The sequence below is a fragment of the Nematostella vectensis genome, chromosome 15 (genome assembly GCF_932526225.1).
Source record: "Nematostella vectensis chromosome 15, jaNemVect1.1, whole genome shotgun sequence".
NCBI lineage: Eukaryota > Metazoa > Cnidaria > Anthozoa > Actiniaria > Edwardsiidae > Nematostella > Nematostella vectensis.
In genome coordinates, this window is record NC_064048.1 from 5,705,255 (window position 1) to 5,726,264 (window position 21,010).

General features: G+C 39.5%; 2 protein-coding genes across 2 annotated transcripts; one reads left to right on the forward strand and one right to left on the reverse strand.

Annotated features, from left to right (window-relative positions):
• The first annotated feature begins 1,622 nt into the window (after positions 1–1,622).
• Positions 1,623–3,482, forward strand: LOC116617743 (histamine H2 receptor). The gene has a single exon (XM_048722849.1). It carries the CDS (start codon positions 2,147–2,149, stop codon positions 3,101–3,103), a length of 957 nt encoding a protein of 318 aa, XP_048578806.1. The 5' UTR covers positions 1,623–2,146; the 3' UTR covers positions 3,104–3,482.
• A 4,333-nt stretch (positions 3,483–7,815) lies between these two features.
• On the reverse strand, positions 7,816–19,866 carry LOC5511378 (hsp90 co-chaperone Cdc37). The gene is made up of 11 exons (XM_048722848.1): positions 19,719–19,866; positions 17,357–17,490; positions 15,050–15,149; positions 14,724–14,771; positions 12,827–12,877; positions 12,591–12,656; positions 11,676–11,834; positions 10,907–11,022; positions 10,190–10,319; positions 9,400–9,468; positions 7,816–8,546 (listed from the first exon to the last, which is right to left on the reverse strand). The coding sequence occupies exons 1-11, from the start codon at positions 19,749–19,751 to the stop codon at positions 8,325–8,327; spliced, it is 1,128 nt and encodes a 375-aa protein (XP_048578805.1). The 5' UTR covers positions 19,752–19,866; the 3' UTR covers positions 7,816–8,324.
• Positions 19,867–21,010: the final 1,144 nt, after the last annotated feature.

Sequence of the window (21,010 nt, forward strand, 5' to 3'; positions counted from 1 at the left end):
TTAAAATTACTTTTTTAAGAAAGCGCGAGGGCTGCACAATATCAGACCGAGGACTTGAATGTACGGCCAAAGGCCGCAGGCCGGCAAAAGGTCTTATATTTCTTTATACAGACCGAGCAAGCGAAGTTAACAAAATTTTAATTATATGGCTTTTATAAATAAAAATGACGAGAAAACAAATCAACTTTCGCTTTCGCGTGAATATCGATTAGTTTATCGATCGATTTCAAAAAGGCGGAAAAAGAATAAGCAATCGCGCACGGTCAACTAAGCCCTATTATATGGGGGGAAAAATTGCTACAATTTCTGAACCATAGTAGCTAAAGAGGCTAAAGCTTGGTGAATTTTCCTAAAATCGGTCTGCGGACGTTTTGATGTCATTGACATGTCAAGGAAATGCTCCATGTTACCATGGCAACCGGCACATAAGTTTCCCAAAAACTGCAAAAATTATAAGAACCAAGATGGCGGAAATTCTTACGAAAACATGATTTTCAACGTTTTTATGACCCTTTTTGCATTGTAAAGCCGTTAAAGGTTGATTTTGACGTATCTGAATGATGCAAAAATGATTCCAACCCGATATCTGATAATCTAGGCAATATACATCGTACGTATGACGTCACTGTGACGTCTTAATTAATTCGACCACACAAAAAATATAGCGTGACGATTTTTTGCATGCTGGCGATCATTGTCTGTAAGTTTGATGGTCATATGGTCATAGTGTAAGCGGTTCATGAAATACGGAGGGGGGCCTTTTAGCCCTCCCCCCCCCCCCCACCAGTCACAGACAGCCAAAAAAAATCAGTATGAATAGGGTTAAAGAGTGAAAACATTCAATAAAACAATATAAAACGAAGAAGGAGAATGATCCGAGGGCCCAAATGAATGAAAAGCGAAGCAAAAAGGTTTACTTGGTTTATTTACCGTTCACCGTTGTTTTCACCGTAGTGACTAGCACCTTGATATAATTCACTTTATTTTTTTTTGGTTGATTTTGTTTTCTTTTTTGGTCGAAATTCGCAAACTTACTCGGCAATGTAAACAAAGCCCGCTGCGAAAAAAAAATATCCAAAACTGCCCATAATATCGTAGGATTCCAGCCTGCTAAATCAGAGCGCGCGTACCATCGTAGTCATATAATAATTTGAAAAAAAAAAAAAACACATAAAAAATGCGTCTGCCTCTTTTTTGCATTTCTTATTACAAATAATAACTATGTAGCAGCTTAACGATTTGAAAATTATAAAAATAGGCGTTCCTTTTTTAAGTTAAAGAAACACGTCGTTACAAAACACTTTAACAGCTCCGGAAACTTGCGCCAAGAAACAAGTGTGTTAAAAAATAGTGTCTTTTGACTCAATAATAATTTTCAAGAGTCATTCGCCGACACCGATGTCCGGAAGTTCCTTGTGAATACTCAGTTTCAATTTCGCCCGTTAAAAAAAGAGAACGCAGCTTATTATTATCAGCATGATAACTGGAGAACCTTATGAAAATAAGCTGGAATCGATTTAGCTCATGATCCAAATTTAGCTGGAGAAGAAAACATCTGTTTCTCTCATACGGGAACTACTTGTCACCATCATCATATATTATAAGGCGCCAAGTGTGAAACAACAGCTTTTAAAAGTCAATACAATCGTCACACTTGTATTTGCTTTCACTGACTGCTGTTCACTTCAATTTTAATTTAACACTGTCTTTCATTATAAGATATAACCTCCCGATTTGTGATCAAGGTCGAATTTTGTTTATGGAATGTGTATTTCTGGCAGTGCCTTGCACAACAGACGTCTAGGATGGTGCGATGGTGAATCGTTACTACGACGTTTGATTAGGACATTGGCAGATGTATGCGGTTTAAAACAAGCGAAACGGGTTCGAATTTGGTTATTGGATACCGACGCAAACTTTGCACTTATCTACAAAGAAACAGAGGAATACAAACTGGAATAGAGCGAAAAGAGATCGTCTTGTTTGTTGACCGAATTTGTAAAACAATTACAGATCGGGCCAAGTCATCTTAAAAAGCAACTTCAGAAATTATCTCAATTCTGTGTTGATGGTTCAATTCTGAGTTTTTGACAAGCGTTTTATTGGAAAATATGAGGTAAAGAACGTCAACAAATTACTTATCAAAATGAACAACAGTACTAAAAATATATCCCAGGCAGAAGAAAAGATGGTGAATATCGAATTATGGTCGATTCCCTATTTTATAGGCGGCTTTTTCACCATCATTTTAAACTTGATGACTCTACTGACATTTGCAGGAAATGCCCATTTACGTAGGCGCAGTATGTATTTTCTCATCAGTCTTAGCGCAGCGGATATGTTAGTGGGTGTTACCATGGCGGCATACGCGCTGTCAATCATATTTTCAATGAGAACTATTATGGACGGTCCTTTGATTGACAGCTTTCAAGTTCATGCCGCCTTTGATATGTTCAGCGCGGTCGCGTCTTTCGGTGGACTGGTACTCGTGTCACTAGAACGCATGCTCGCTACTGTTTTTCCGATACGCCATCGCGCGATGGGAAATCGCCCGTATTACATAACGATAGTAATTCAATGGCTTATCGCTGCAAATTCCGCACCATTTCATCTTCTAAGCCCATGGAACTATTACTACACCGCATCTGCGGGACTGCTGCTTGGTCTTATCGCTATCTGTGTTTCTTACTTCATGATATTTTTTGCTGTGAAGAATCAGAATCGTAAACACCAGAAGGACATTCTCTCGCGCGCTCAACATCAAGAACGCGAGCTCGCTAAGACAATCTTCATCGTGACTGTGATCTCCTTGCTTACGTATCTCCCAGATGCTATAGAGACCGCTATTTGGGGAGAGCTATTTGACCTGAATTATAACATCATTAGTAGCCTTCTCAGGCAGATGAATTCCACCGTCAACCCCCTGGTGTATATTACAAGAATGAGTGAGTTCAGACGAGCGCTTCAGAAACTTGTAAGGTGCAAGCGTCAACATCTGGTATTTACTGATGAAAGAAATAGAGTACCCAGGAACGTCCATGGACACAGAAATGTGGGTGACAGTCCATTGGAAGACTTGGAACAGCATAAAGGGATCCAATAACTCATGGTGAAAATAGAGTACCCAGGAACGCTCATGGACACAGAAATGTGGACGACAGTCCATTTGGGATACTTGGAACAGCATAAAGGGATCCAATAACTCATGGTGAAAACAAGAGTACCCAGGAACGCTCATGGACACAGAAATGTGGGTGACAGTCCATTGGAAGACTCGGAACAGCATAAAGGGATCCAATAACTCATGGTGAAAATAGAGTACCCAGGAACGCTCATGGACACAGAAATGTGGACGACAGTCCATTGGAAGACTCGGAACAGCATAAAGGGATCCAATAACTCATGGTGAAAACAAGAGTACCCAGGAACGCTCATGGACACAGAAATGTGGGTGACAGTCCATTGGAAGACTCGGAACAGCATAAAGGGATCCAATAACTCATGGTGAAAACAAGAGTACCCAGGAACGATCATGTACACAGAAATGTGGACGACAGTCCATTGGAAGACTCGGAACAGCATAAAGGGATCCCGGTAACTCATGGTGAAAACAAGAGTACCCAGGAACGCTCATGGACACAGAAATGTGGACGACAGTCCATTGGAAGACTCGGAACAGCATAAAGGGATCCAATAACTCATCGTGAAAACAAGAGTACCCAGGAACGATCATGTACACAGAAATGTGGGTGACAGTCCATTGGAAGACTCGGAACAGCATAAAGGGATCCCGGTAACTCATGGTGAAAACAAGAGTACCCAGGAACGCTCATGGACACAGAAATGTGGGTGACAGTCCATTGGGAGACTCGGAACAGCATAAAGGGATCCAGTAACTCATGGTGAAAATAGAGTACCCAGGAACGCTCATGGACACAGAAATGTGGACGACAGTCCATTGGAAGACTCGGAACAGCATAAAGGGATCCAATAACTCATGGTGAAAACAAGAGTACCCAGGAACGCTCATGGACACAGAAATGTGGACGACAGTCCATTGGAAGACTTGGAACAGCATAAAGGGATCCCAGTAACTCATGGTGAAAATAGAGTACCCAGGAACGCTCATGGACACAGAAATGTGGACGACAGTCCATTGGGAGACTTGGAACAGCATAAAGGGATCCAATAACTCATGGTGAAAATAAAGTACCCAGGAACGCTCATGTACACAGAAATGTGGACGACAGCCCATTGGGAGACTTGGAACAGCATAAAGGGATCCAATAACTCATGGTGAAAACAAGAGTACCCAGGAACGATCATGTACACAGAAATGTGGACGACAGTCCATTGGAAGACTCGAAACAGCATAAAGGGATCCAATAACTCATGGTGAAAACAAGAGTACCCAGGAACGCTCATGTACACAGAAATGTGGGTGACAGTCCATTGGAAGACTCGGAACAGCATAAAGGGATCCAATAACTCATGGTGAAAATAGAGTACCCAGGAACGCTCATGTACACAGAAATGTGGGTGACAGTCCATTGGAAGACTCGGAACAGCATAAAGGGATCCAATAACTCATGGTGAAAACAAGAGTACCCAGGGACGCTCATGTACACAGAAATGTGGGTGACAGTCCATTGGAAGACTCGGAACAGCATAAAGGGATCCCGGTAACTCATGGTGAAAACAAGAGTACCCAGGAACGCTCATGGACACAGAAATGTGGGTGACAGTCCATTGGGAGACTCGGAACAGCATAAAGGGATCCAGTAACTCATGGTGAAAACAAGAGTACCCAGGAACGCTCATGGACACAGAAATGTGGGTGACAGTCCATTGGGAGACTCGGAACAGCATAAAGGGATCCAATAACTCATGGTGAAAACAAGAGTACCCAGGAACGCTCATGGACACAGAAATGTGGGTGACAGTCCATTGGAAGACTCGGAACAGCATAAAGGGATCCCGGTAACTCATGGTGAAAACAAGAGTACCCAGGAACGCTCATGGACACAGAAATGTGGGTGACAGTCCATTGGGAGACTCGGAACAGCATAAAGGGATCCAATAACTCATGGTGAAAATAAAGTACCCAGGAACGCTCATGGACACAGAAATGTGGACGACAGTCCATTGGAAGACTCGGAACAGCATAAAGGGATCCAATAACTCATGGTGAAAATAGAGTACCCAGGAACGCTCATGGACGCAGAAATGTGGACGACAGTCCATTGGAAGACTCGGAACAGCATAAAGGGATCCAATAACTCATGGTGAAAATAGAGTACCCAGGAACGCTCATGTACACAGAAATGTGGGTGACAGTCCATTGGAAGACTCGGAACAGCATAAAGGGATCCAATAACTCATGGTGAAAACAAGAGTACCCAGGAACGCTCATGGACACAGAAATGTGGGTGACAGTCCATTGGAAGACTCGGAACAGCATAAAGGGATCCAATAACTCATGGTGAAAACAAGAGTACCCAGGAACGCTCATGTACACAGAAATGTGGACGACAGTCCATTGGAAGACTCGGAACAGCATAAAGGGATCCCGGTAACTCATGGTGAAAACAAGAGTACCCAGGAACGCTCATGGACACAGAAATGTGGACGACAGTCCATTGGAAGACTCGGAACAGCATAAAGGGATCCAATAACTCATGGTGAAAATAGAGTACCCAGGAACGCTCATGGACACAGAAATGTGGACGACAGTCCATTGGAAGACTCGGAACAGCATAAAGGGATCCAATAACTCATGGTGAAAATAGAGTACCCAGGAACGCTCATGGACGCAGAAATGTGGACGACAGTCCATTGGAAGACTCGGAACAGCATAAAGGGATCCAATAACTCATGGTGAAAATAGAGTACCCAGGAACGCTCATGGACGCAGAAATGTGGACGACAGTCCATTGGAAGACTCGGAACAGCATAAAGGGATCCAATAACTCATGGTGAAAACAAGAGTACCCAGGAACGCTCATGGACACAGAAATGTGGGTGACAGTCCATTGGAAGACTCGGAACAGCATAAAGGGATCCAATAACTCATGGTGAAAAAAGAGAACCCAGGAACGCTCATGGACACAGAAATGTGGGTGACAGTCCATTGGAAGACTCGGAACAGCATAAAGGGATCCAATAACTCATGGTGAAAATAGAGTACCCAGGAACGCTCATGGACGCAGAAATGTGGACGACAGTCCATTGGAAGACTCGGAACAGCATAAAGGGATCCAATAACTCATGGTGAAAACAAGAGTACCCAGGAACGCTCATGGACACAGAAATGTGGGTGACAGTCCATTGGAAGACTCGGAACAGCATAAAGGGATCCAATAACTCATGGTGAAAAAAGAGAACCCAGGAACGCTCATGGACACAGAAATGTGGACGACAGTCCATTGGAAGACTCGGAACAGCATAAAGGGATCCAGTAACTCATGGTGAAAATAGAGTACCCAGGAACGCTCATGGACACAGAAATGTGGACGACAGTCCATTGGAAGACTCGGAACAGCATAAAGATCCAGTAACTCATGGTGAAAATAGAGTACCCAGGAACGCTCATGGACACAGAAATGTGGATGACAGTCCATTGGAAGACTCGGAACAGCATAAAGGGATCCAATAACTCATGGTGAAAATAGAGTACCCAGGAACGCTCATGGACACAGAAATGTTGGTGACAGTCCATTGGAAGACTCGGAACAGCATAAAGGGATCCAATAACTCATGGTGAAAATAAAGTACCCAGGAACGCTCATGGACACAGAAATGTGGACGACAGCCCATTGGAAGACTCGGAACAGCATAAAGGGATCCAATAACTCATGGTGAAAATAAAGTACCCAGGAACGCTCATGGACACAGAAATGTGGATGACAGTCCATTGGAAGACTCGGAACAGCATAAAGATCCAGTAACTCATGGTGAAAATAGAGTACCCAGGAACGCTCATGGACACAGAAATGTTGGTGACAGTCCATTGGAAGACTCGGAACAGCATAAAGGGATCCCGGTAACTCATGGTGAAAACAAGAGTACCCAGGAACGCTCATGGACACAGAAATGTGGGTGACAGTCCATTGGGAGACTCGGAACAGCATAAAGGGATCCCGGTAACTCATGGTGAAAACAAGAGTATCCAGGAACGCTCATGGACACAGAAATGTGGACGACAGTCCATTGGAAGACTCGGAACAGCATAAAGGGATCCAATAACTCATGGTGAAAATAGAGTACCCAGGAACGCTCATGGACGCAGAAATGTGGACGACAGTCCATTGGAAGACTCGGAACAGCATAAAGGGATCCAATAACTCATGGTGAAAATAGAGTACCCAGGAACGATCATGGACACAGAAATGTGGACGACAGTCCATTGGAAGACTCGGAACAGCATAAAGGGATCCAATAACTCATGGTGAAAATAGAATACCCAGGAACGCTCATGGACACAGAAATGTGGACGACAGTCCATTGGAAGACTCGGAACAGCATAAAGGGATCCAATAACTCATGGTGAAAATAAAGTACCCAGGAACATCTATTCATATATTTATCTAGATAATTTTAGCATTTCTTAGTTTTATTTTTTTGGTAAATTAAATTGCTTTTTAAAAGAGTTGTTTAATTATTGACTTATACTTAATTGTATTTCTTAGGATGGCCAAAAAGGTATTAGTTTTACTGTGAAATGGGTGTTCGCAGGTAATCGAGACATAAAGAGAGAGGGGGAGGCACGAACACTACACCCCCCCCCCCAAAAAAAAGAAAAAAACAACAACAACCTTCGCTCTGCCCTAACCCTTGCTAAGACCCTTTAATACGAATAAACTTGAAATTGAATTCTCAATTACAACATCGAGCAATTCGATGCAGTTTAAGAAAAAAGAAATATCATTTCAATTAGATCGTTTTCGTTTACTTTTTAAAACTGTCAAGGTTTCATCGAAAGCGCGTATCGTACTTTTATAGTGGGATTTCAACATTTTCGCTTGCATACAACCTAAATGGTATTTCTGGCAGTACAGACAGCAAAACAAGTTATCTCTAGAATCTAAATCTGTATGATTATAGTAAAACCTTGTTTTCTCTTAATATACAATATCACTAATAGAAGAAGCGTAGCAGAAATTACCTCCAAGACATTCGATTCTGAATTGTTACTGCAAATAGCGACTACATAAAAAAGATTAAGATTAAATCAAATCCAAATGCAATGACAGTAAACAGGCCAGTAATGTATCCTCAGCAACAAGTTGCGTTGTCGATTAGCGATTGTCCTTAACAACCCGTTGTCATGAAGACTGGGCGGCGCCGCTGACCTCATCGTATGTCTCCTCAGCCGCCGCAGCCGCTGTCGCCCCACCCTCCCCTCCCTCCGCATCCTTCGCGTTCGGGATCCAGAGCCCGGAGTCGACGCATTGTTTGAGCCAGTGCCTCGCTTCTTGCTCTGGCATGGTTCCCAGGACGTCCTGTAGCATGCCGATGTCTTTCTTGTCGAAACAATCTTGCAAGGACTGGGGACGAGAAAGAATGCGGTAGGTGATTTCACAGGACCATCACACAACAGCACGATTTCCAGGCACGTGCCCAGGTTCGGCTGAAGGGGGGTGCGCAGTCATACGTATCATATGGAAAAGCATAGTTTTCGATTAATTGAGAAATAGTTAAATAACAATTGCTGGGACAGCAAATTATGAGCGTTATTACAATATTATTATAACATCGAGCATTTTCGGGACCCTGGGCAACGCGGAGACCGGGAGCGGGAGTACGCGCGCAGACGAAAGAAATACGTCTTTTTCCCTCCCTTTCTTTTGCCTTCGCGCGTCCTCCTGCTTCCGGTCTAAACGTCGCCCTTGGTCCCCCAGGGTGAATATCTAGTTCCATTGTATAGTGCCATTAAAAAACAACACACGATTAAGCGACAGTAATGAATAACGTAATGAATAACGTTCGAGTAAAGGTACGAAAGGCTGACTTCGGTCGCTGTTTTGACTTACTGTACAGCATTAAAACCATACTGTACAAAAGATGACAGATTTGTTTGATAATGAGGGAGTCATAAAGAAAATTTTAGCCTTAGGTTTGATCTAGTTTTCTTAGCATTCGCCAAAATGTGACAGTTCGCCGGTAAAACGCGAAACAAAACAAAAAGGCTGGTTTAACCGCGCGGTACTGTAACCAGTCTTGTGTTTTTAAGCACTGTCCGATTAAGCTGCCTTTGTTAGCGTAGAAAATCAACACTGCAGAAAAGAGAAGTTGGCGCGGAACAGGACTGAAGAAAGAAGTATGACTTGGTCAGAATGTTGAGTTGGCATGTGGTGGTAAGAACAGTTTACTCTCATTTCATTCTCTCTCAAATGGTACCTTTGGCAGATTCTCAAACACCTCCACTGGGTCCAGGCCTCCAGGACCGAGGCGAGCTTGTCTCTCTTCCTGCAACACATTGAGGTTTGAGGTGGTTCGCAACACTTAAAGCCGCATTGTCACCAGTTTACTTCCGGTCTCCAATGATTTTTAACGAAAAACGCGAAAAATATTTCAAAATATTGAAAGCAGTGTGTCTAATGGAAGTTTCTTTGAGGGTGTGATTGATAATTTAGAGCAGATGGCCTGTTATATATCTTGGATTCTAATAGATTCTTTTGTCTTTTAACGGTTGAGGTTTCCGTCGGACCTCCGGAAATAAACTGGTGACAATGCGGCTTTAATTGCCATGTGTCAGTACATAGAGGTGTCGCTACGGTAGGTGGTGATGGGATTTCTGATATATATATATATATGACAGACCTATTGCGTGGCAAAGGCACCATGGCTGTAACGACTATTATGTGGTATCAGGGCCGCAGCACCCCCCCCCCCTGATATTTTCAAAAATTATAAGGAAATGACCAGTAGGGGCGTGGCCGTGCCCCCTATATTTTAGCATTGTTTCTGTATCACACCCCCCCCCCTCCCCAATATTTTCTCAATCCTTCTAAATCGTTTACTTCTTCAAATGTTTGGAGACCTGCTACAGCTCTGGTTATATATCGTATTTACCCTCAAAACTAAATAGAGGCCACTAATAAACCATATCGGTCATCCTTCCTGAAGCTCATTTGCAATTAGTTTTACTAATAAACCATACGCACACATGCCACAAACATTTACTAACCTCTTCCGCCTCCTTCATGGCTTTCTCTATGCGTGCCTCTGCCCTCTCCTTTACCCTTGTCTTGAAGGACTCAAGCTCATCGTCAAAGGCCTGTATATACTCAGGGTACTCCGACTTGGCACGCACGATCCTAAAAACACCAACGAAGAAAAGATGGGACGAGAAACTGTCAGTGTTTGAAGCAGTAAATAGTGCAAGGCTAATGCCAGAGGCAGTATCAGGGTAAAAAAAAGTTCCGTGCCAAAGGAAATGAATAGTAGGAGCATAGCACCGCATGATCCTAAAAATGGATGGTTAGATGGTTAGTGTAGGAAGCAGTGAATGGTTAGTCACGGGGCAGTGATTGGCTAGTACCAGAGGCAGTGTCAGGGTAAAAAAAAAAAAGGTCAGTTTCAGGGGAAGTGCAGGGGAAGTGAATGGTAGGAGCACCGCATGATCCAAAAACACGAATTAAAAAAAAAAAAAAAAACTTTCTTGTTGTACTTGGTTTCACACATTTTGTCAGCCACACCTTTGTTATTGTTTTCAATTGGAAGGCACATAATCTGAAACCCTTAAAACAACCATCTTGTAATACTTTATCTACCAAATTCAATCGATCATATCGCATTGGCTTCACTTAATCAGCCGATGGATGTGGATGCCTTTTCACACTTGGTACTTTGCTGGGACGATAAAATGGCGGCTGGCAGAGGCTTGTTAAATGGAGTTACTCACTTTGTGAAGAAGGAATTTAGCGTGACCTTGGGATCAGCATGGATCGACTTGGCAAGTTCAAGTATGTACTGCATAATGATTGTCTGGTGTGCCACCCTTTCCATCAAAGAATGTTTCTACAAAGTAAAGAAAAACACATCTAGTATAAACCTAGCTAAAAAAAACGCCAAAAGAAATGAGCTCTCATTGGGTCACGTCAGGTTGCACTGCTAAAATCTATCTGAATAAAGCCGCACTGGTCGATTACGTAACAATCTTCGGTGATTTTAAAAAATATATTTAAAAAAGCAGTGTGTCTATTGGAAGTTTCTTTGAAACTATAACTGTATATGTTTTATCATTTTAGTACCACTAAATACATGTAGCCAAGAAAACAATCTTGCCATTGACTGTATCAGAGGCCATTACATGGTCATGCGCCGATGCTAATTTTATCTGTTGATATCAACTCAAATTAGTGAGTGTAGCAACAATGCAGTGTTCTCTTTATTATATAAAATCTTTTAGATGACCACTAAAATAGTGAAAGTTCATTGGTTTAAACTAGCCTGCTAGCCGGCTCTCATTCAAGCTTTTCCTCGCCCCATTGCACCTCGGCCTTCACACCCGCCACAGAATTCCCAATTTAAAAACAGAACATTTCTGAATAACTCCTAATGCGAGTCGGCTAGCAGGCTAGCTATCATCATATTATGTGTTGATAAATATCAAAAGTTTTCTCATGTTGATATCACCTAGTTTCACACTCTATATCATATTTTACACCCACCTCTTGCACCTCCAAGTTGATACACCACAGTGCGAGGTAGTTAGCAGTGTCGTCACAAGCCAAGTGCGGGTTCCTCAGTAAGTACTCTTTGCTGTCATTATAATCCTGCAGCATACCAAAGTGCTTGATCTCCTTCTCGTGTTTGTCCATGAATTCTTGCTGCAATTGGATACTAACTAGGTAAGTATATTCCACCGAAAGGTGTGACGGGTATCTCCCTGGGGGGCGGGGAGCTGTTGCCCGGAGGCCTGGCTCCTCGGGTGCGCTTGGTTAAGCGGTTACCAAGCTATCCGATACCTGGCTGAATTCTTGCTTCAATTGGATACTAAAGTCAGACTCCTACAGCCTATGATATTTACCAAAATAGAGTTTCTCTAAAGAAAATGTCCCCCTCCTCTCTCCTGGAAATAGTCACTGTGAGACCTCCCCAGCCCTGGATCCTCTTATTTCTTCTCCATAGGGGTTTATGGATGTTTTCTGGGATTGCAAACTGAATCATTAGCTTTTGTACTGGACGGAACAATGGACATTATTCTTCATTCCATGAAACCTAGTCAATGTTAGACAAGGTTTCTAGGGATGATGCTTCATTTTTGTACACATGCATCAACTTTTTTGACTCTTTATTTTCTTTAAAAAAATCCAGATTTAAGAATTATTTTGTACAAAACAAAGTGTGATTCAGTGAGGCATGTTTGCTCATCAAACTTAATTTTTATTTTGTTTCCTCAGGGATCATGGTATATTACAAACTTCATTATTTTTCCCAGTGATTAGTAAAACCTACTGCATCATTCCTCAGTCCGCAAGGAAGTTCTCCACTTGTGCCAGAGTATGCCTTAAAAATAACCCAGCTAACTGCAAAATACTTAAATAATACAACTTAAAAATAGTCATGAAGTTATAGTTATTTACCGATTTCTGAGCTTGCTCTTCCTCTGATAATTCCGACTTTGCTTCTGGCTTGGGATTATTAATTATCTAAATAGAACATAATCAAAGAACAGGGGGAAAATATAAATATAAAATCAAAAAATACTGAAGCAATACATAATGACCAAAACTCAGTTCAACTTCTACAATACAATGGTGATGCACGGTTATAGCACAAGTTATGCTAAAGAAACAACCATTTTGTTCCTTGTACTTACAGTCTTGGTGAATCCCTCATGACTTAGAGTATCTACATTTTTAGGAGCTTTCTAAAGAAGAAGAAACATTATTCAGAAATAATTGAGGCAATAGATCAGAGTTTTAAGGCATACGTACAGTAATGGGCATTAAAGCCCTACTTACAGCTCCTTGTCACAGTTACAGTGTAGGTGGGGAGTTTACTTGGGGGAGGGGTTTATTCATAAGCAATTATGTTACTCAACCTGGATAACTCGGATTCAAAGTTCTTTAACCAGGGCTTCTGGAATTACGCGCATATGAGGAGGCGTGTAATTTGGCTTTTTCCACGTAATCCACAAATTTCTGCGTAATCCCGCGTAATTTGGCTAAATTTTGAAAGACAAAACATTTAATTGCACAGCTGATGTGTTCTTTTAGGGTTCTTACCTCTATTTCTCGTAAAAAAAGAGAGATATTCTTTGTAAGAGTGCGATATTTCGAACTGAATTTCGAAAACAAATAAAATGACTGGCGTTCTTTGCTAAACCGCGAAGGCCTAGGACTAATAATAAAATACCTTTTTTAATTGGCTGGTGGCTAGAGCCAATGAAAACTTGCCTAAGATATTTTAACGCAAAAAAATAACCTTTTCAAGTTATTACTTGCTTTCCTTCGGTACAAAATGTAGTTTGGGCGTAACAGTTGATATTCCGTGTAATTTATCGAGTAATTCAGTAAAAAAAAATCCCACAAAATTTTGATTTTTAAAGAAAAATGTATTGCAAAATCCCGCGTAATTTAGCGCGTAATGATTAATTTTCATAATTTAGCGTGTAATTTACAGTAGCAAAGAGTCCCGCGTAATTTTGAGTTTTTTTCCGCGTAATTCCTGAAGCCCTGAGTCTGATTTACTTTGGATTTGGATTTTACTTTGAAATACAGTCATTCTCAATTGGACTAATCAAACCCTAAACCAAGATTGTGTGAATCTTACAATATTTCTGTGTTAGCTCCCTGAACTTTGCCTTTCCTTTGGTAATATTATATTAATTTATCTGTTATTGTAGATGTAGATATAGACAGATAGCTAGACAGCTAACTATTTGGCCAGGGAGTGTACATACTCAGTGAGTTTTTTTTAGATAGAGGCTTACTTATACATACATAGCCTATTTCAAGCTTACAGCCATTACAGTTTTTTTTAAGTTTGGTGTAGCATTGACTTGGTTTGCCTTCTGTGTATAGTGCAGAAACTTATTTCCTAAAATCAGGAATGTTGTGTTTTATGTCATATTTAGACATCATACCCATATCTATAAAGTTTTGCATGTGTTTCAGATTGTGACCACGGCACTTTTCTTGTGTAGTTGTGTAAATTTCAGCCATCATAATTGATTTTTTATTTCTATTTCAGTTTTTTAGGTAATTCCTGAGTAAAACGCCTCACACAAATATGGGTAAACACAGCTAGTGCAGTTATATAATGTATTTATCCGGGTATAAGACACACCTGCGTATAAGACGCACCCAGAATTTTGAGCTCAAAATAGCAGTCACATGTTTAAAACTTGCATTGCATGCTACAGCAATTCCAGAAAGAAATGCTGCAAAAATCAAATTTTCCGTCATTTTTATTGGTTAATCAAACACGCAAACAATCAATCGACCAATATTATAGACAATCTTGTTTTTGTTTTCCTCATTATGCAAATTATAAAAAGTAGCATTCCGTGTATAAGAAGCACCCTATATATGAAGGTCATTTTCGAGTAAAAAAAGTGTGGCTTATAGACGAGTAAATACAGGAATGTACTGCGCATGTAAAAATTCCTAGTGCAGCTACATATATATTACCCCAATTTTCCCAAATTACCACACTACCTTACTAACTCAAAATTATTTGTCTCCAGTGGTATTATTTTTTAAATACTTCACCTTTTCCTTCTTATGGAAGTCCTCTTCCTCTTTTCTTAATTTCTTTTGCTGTTGGGAAAGAAATGCATAAAATACAATTAAGTACAAAAATTAAGGCAGTCTTGCGATAAGCCCAAGAGTTTAATGACTGGCTGGGCAAGAAATGGGTAGGGTCCAGTCCTTCTGACCAAGTCTACCCTGCCCAATGCAATCCTGCATTAATAAGGGTGTAAACTTACACAAAAAGTACTACAGACATTTACCATGATGGATGTTGGACAGATGTTAATGAAACCAAAGGTTTTATTTTTAAATAAGAGCCCATTATAGACTCTTCAGTAAAATACCTCTTTTTCAACATCCTCTAGTTTCTTCAAGAGCTCATGTTTTTTTGACAGGTCAACTTGCTCAAGCTGTTTTCTCAGTTGATCCAGTTGCCTCTTGTTCCTAGAATTCAAGTGAACCCTTCGTAGAAATGCTAAGTACAACAACCAGGGGCACATCTAGGAGTCGCACAAAGCGAAGAAGGGAGGGGGACAGAGCATAAAAATGGCAAGTTTTCCCAAAATAAGGTCTGGTAAACTTCGGTAAGCTTGGATTTTTGCATAGAGGTTCCTTATGTTATGTAAACCAACATATCAAAATGTATTTTTTTTTATGGATTCGTCTTCAAGATATGGACTTGAAGTGCAGTTTTCAAATGTTCAAAGTATGAATTCTCCTCGTTTTTAGGGAGAAGTAGGGCTCTGATCGGAAATTAAGCCAAATTTGCTCGCTTATATCTAAATTTTATATCTTTTTATTTTTTTAAAAATTTGAAATTAAGCTTTTTGTCAGAGAAACTCGAGGATTGGAAAATTTCATGCCATTTTTATGCTTTGTCAGGGAGGGGGCAAGTAAGGTTTTCAAGAAAGTCTGAGCCAGATTCATTGTTCTTCTGTGGGTTTCCTTATATTTCTTGTTATTTTTAAACCAAATATCTGATAATAAATATGCTCCTGACAATCATTGGAAACAGACACCACAGAGGGGAGGGGTCAAGTTTGGGCACTTTTCAAGAGTTCAGGGAAAAAAGAACTGACACTGCTAACAATACATAACAATGTTCATGCTTTGTGTAAAGATTTAAACCCATGCTCAAGATTTGAAGATCATGCCACTGGGCCTCTGTTTAATCATTAAAAAAGTGCCCTGTCCCTTGGATGTCTCACCAGTTTTGCCCCTTGAATTAGTGCATTGACTTTATAGATACCATCTGACAACACATAGGATTTGTATTAAAAACATTTATGTCCTATTTATCCAAATAATAACAGCACTTGATGTTTCTTTAAGAAGTAATTTAATTCTTTAATGGGGTTCACTGGTTATTGAAAGCTAGTTTACTTCAAATGTCTTTAGCCAGGGCTTGCTTTATGTATGAGCAGACAAAATATATTTGCCAGACAGTGATTTTATTTACTTATTTTTGCAAGCCATTATACCAATGCCTTTCTTTAAATTTCTTTGTGCTTATTTCAAAAAATGTTTTATCTTTCAAAAAATGTTTTTTCTAGATAAAAATTGTTTTTATTTTCCAATGTGCAAGGAGTACAAAGCATCCCAGAACCACACCGGAGTAGAATTTCAATGATAAAATGATGTGGTGGATTAGTACTGTACTAGTAAGTTTTTGTTGCTTCCCTACTAAACTCTTCTACAACATACTCTATAAAGTGCAGCATTTTCAGGCAAGGCACTAACATGAGGTAGACACTTATTTAATCAATGACAGTATGTAACTTACAAATATAGCTTACAGTCAAACAAGTCAAACCGGTTCAAGCATGTCCCCTAAAGCTGACTAGTTCATTCTTTGAAATTTCATTTGATTATTTGCCAAGAAGTTTCAATTCTTACAATGACAATTTAATTTCTTATGGGCCCTTTCTCCTTACGTTAAAGTCTGAACTTGACAAATGGACCAAAAGTCGAACCACTGTTTCTTATCAAAGTCAAGAGATTACAAAAGGTTTGTGTGAATTTATTGGGATAGATACCTCCATTACACAAAAAATTATGCTGAAGGCTAGTCAAAATTATCAAGCCTTGCATTGAAAAATTTGAAAACTTGCTTTAAGAATGGAAACTTCTTTCCCAAAAAATGAACTCAATAATCAGCCCTAGGGGGACAGAGCAAAAAAATGGCAAGTTTTTACAAAATAAGGTCTGGTTAACTTCGGTAAGCTTGAATTTTTGCATAGAGGTTCCTTATGTTATGTAAACATATCAAAATGTATTTTTTTTATGGATTCGTCTTCAAGATATGAGGCTTGAAGTGCAGTTTTCAAATGTTTAAAGTATGAATTCTCCTCGTTTTCAGGGAGAAGTAGGGCTCTGATCAGAAATTAAGCCAACTTTGCTCGCTAATATCTAAATTTCGTATCTTCTAAATTTCTTTAAAATTTGGAATTAAGCTTTTGGTGAGAGGAACTCCTTGTATGCAGAATCTTAAGCTTATATATTGAGAATTGGGAAATTTCATGCCGTTTTTTTGCTCTGTCCCCTAGGGGGCATGCTCGACCTGCTTGACCAGGTCACTGTAATGCAGATGCTTGCTCTACATGCGTTTTTTAACTCTTGTTTCTAGCTACACACCTTCAAACTCTACTTACTCAGTTATTTTACTTTCAAGCTTTTCCTTCTCTCTCTTCATTTCTTCCATTCTCTCAACACGAGCTTGGTGCCGCCAGCGAAATAAACTGGGCGTGTCAATGTTGGGGTGGGTGTCATCTTCATCATCACTGACCTGCATCAACAAACCACAACTAAATGCCATCAACAACAGCAAATAAAATACAAAACTGCAACTAAATGTCAGTAACAAATGCAAAAATAAATTTGACTACAAACACAATAATTAGTCAGTGTCCTAATTCTTTTATTAGAAGCAAAAGTATAGAGTTTTACGTGGCATAATATAAAGAGATGTTTCTTATATAATAAGCTATACATCTGGATTGTTTGGATAAATGCAATTTGTTATTGACTCTTTTGAAAAATTTTGTGCCTGATTTTGGTCACTTCAAATTTTAACAAAATCCAATATATCAACTAAATGTCAGTACCAAATACAAAAAAAAAAAAAAAAACACAACAGGGACCTTGCTTTATTCAGGCGTGTTCCCAGGATTTGCTGGGGATGGGGGGGGGGGGGGGGTGCGCAGTCATTATATGAATCATATGGGAAAAGAATGGTATTTGCCTGTTATTCTAAGGCCAGCTGCAATAATGGTTTGCACAACCCCTCCCCAACAAAATATGTATTCAAGCCTTTCAAGATTTTCTGAAGTTGGATGGTAACTAAATCACCCACTCCAACACTCTTCCAGAGCTTAACAACAATTTAACAGATACAATAGCAATTAAAAACAAACAAGAAATTTTTTTTTTGCTAAGGATAGTTAAATTTGGGTTGTTGAGGTTCTACTGTGTGATGGTTGATACTATACTATGAAAATCCATCTGAATAACTACTGCTACTTTTCTGATAAATACTAATCATATTTTCGTATAATTACTGTAGTAATTATCTTTGAAATTTCATGTCAAAGAGTAATATTTTGGGTTGTTTAGCTTCTTCCATGTTAGAATAATTGTGTAGACTTCTACTATTTTTACAAGTTCGTTTTTTTTTTTACAGAGAAAAATCGAAGTAAATACAAACCCTTCACTGAACCCATTCTCGTCCAGTCAAATAAAAACCCAAATAGTCGTGTTTGTGAACCAGAAGAATACAATACACCAAAAACTGGAATTCGACTCGCCCGTTTGGAAAAATAGCATGGATAATTTGTCTAATTATAGCTAAAATACCAAGACAATAATCTCTGATAAATGCAGTTTGCAGTTCTTGTAATTTAAGCTTCATTTGGCTCGGCACCAAGCGATTCAAAACTGACATTAGGCACACATGTCACGCTGCACGGCGAAACTTGCAATCGCCCAAATTTGTTTAAATCGTTTGAGTGGTCGAGAATAGGTGCTGTGAAGGTGCTCAAACAATGAAAGCTAGCATGAAACTGAGGCTGAATCAAAGGCCAGAAAGTACCCTAGGACAACAACAACAGAACGGCAGATTTGCCAAGTGACTTTCATCAGGATCAGTAAATGTTGGAATTTTTTACGTAATTTTTTCGTCCTCGCATAGTGCAACCAAACACAATTTTTCATTCGTTATTTTAGGGTGCTTAAGATAAAAATTATATACGCTAAACAAATTAATAAACATTCGTAAAAAGCTTTAGAAAGCATGTTTCACCTATGTTGTTTCTTTGACTCGATGTGTCACTTTCTACGACCAATTTGAGTTGAGAATGACGTATCAATTTAGACTAAAAAATTGTTGGTCCAAACTTAGAGAATGTCTTCTTTGGAGGTTCTGTATTTCTGGAGGATTTAAAGCATTGTGTGGAGATACAAAATGGAGTTGAATGATCATGATATTGAATGATCATGAGGGAACAAAATCAGAAGTGAAACCTCGCCTCATGCAACCATAAGCCCTTAAGGTAAACAAAGTTGGAAATTCTAATGAGGAAAAAAGTAAATTTGTTATTTCCCAGCTAAGGGTCGGTCCATATCGTGAAATACCGTGCCCTCGGCCCTGAAAATACTATGTATACTATAGTATTTTCAAGACGCCTAAGTCACGGTATTTCACGATACGGACCTCCTAGCTGGTAAATAACAAACTGTATATTTATTTTCGCATGGTCGAGAATAGGCCCAGGTCAAGAATAGGTGCCTATACCTTATATATCTATTAAAGTTGATTCTATTGTGAAAGCTTAATCTAAAAGGCAGATAAGTTAAATTTTGAATTAATTTGATAAAACATCTTTTTTAAAGGCTAAACATCTGCACTTATAACAACGACAACACTATGCTGGTTAATAATATCGATCCAAGTAGAACTACTTACGCTACAACACAGAACATGCCATCGAATTATTGGCTAGAGATGATGGAGCTTACCTCGATGTGATCCCATTTGCTATAGTCTACCATTTTAACGGTAGAAAGTTAGCAGAAACACACAGAAGAGTAAAAACGACGAGATTGATGTGATCTTTTGAAGATATGGCTTAACAACAAAGCCGAGAGAGACTGGAGCAAAATATACAATAATACTTCGTGAAAATAATACTAATTTTATATCACTATAATGATCCTATAAATATATCTACATGAAGTATCTTACTGTTCAGGCCCCAGAAGCCATTGAAAAGCACAGGAAAACCGCTTTGTTTTTATATCTTTGTTTATCTGCTTCCCTTACCAGCTTACTGCATTCATATTAGTCTTCACAATCAACAGAGGAGAGAAAGATGAGACAAAAGGGACAATCGATGTAGTTTTCCGTTTTCCATTTAACGATACGATACAAAATTACATTAATTGACACACGTCATGATGTTGATGATAATAATTTCAGGCCATTACTTATAAATATTTATTATTGGAGGGGGGGGGGGGGGGGGGGATACAGAAGAACATAATAGCGGCATTGTGGCCATTTTATTTCTGGAGGGCCAACAGTATGGTTCGAATACGCGAGGCGCTTATTTCCAGGTATATAATTGTGCAAAAGAAAATTAGCTTGTCCTTCTAAAACCATAACATAACAATCTTTTATTTGTAAAATGTTGTTTCAGTTAGTTTAGACCGTAAACCTTTCTTCTAAATTCTCGAAGGATCAAGCAAGGACGGAGTTATCGTGGTGTCAGAAAAGTAATGGCAGGTAAATATTGGCTGACCAGGCGTCAAGTAAAATACGAGAGAAGGACGATATTCAATATGTCTGCGACAATGTAAAAAAACATATCATGAAAATTCAGCCAAAAATTGTCGTTTTTACCAAACGCGGTCATTTCCATATATGGAAACTAATGTGTTTTTTTTATTTCGAAAAACTGTATGATTCTTGTTATTTTTAAGATTACCGTACCGCAGTTGCTTCGTAAACATTATGACTTGTAACAGAAGAGAAAAACAGTGTCTGTAATCATCTTTAATCAATGGAGAAAGTATCTGAAAAGAAACTAAGAGCCCTTGGTACCAGTCCCTCGAAATGACAACGTTTTCTTCATATGAAAAAAAGCAGCAGTAGAAAAAGTGAGAGATATGGGAGACAAAATTGTGCCATTTTTCTAAAAAAAATCTAAAAGGGAAATGCCGAAGACTTACCAAATACTTAAATTACTATGCCAAAAATTCACGGGGCGGATCTAGGGGTAGGCCGAGACAAGAAATACCAGGGAATCCAC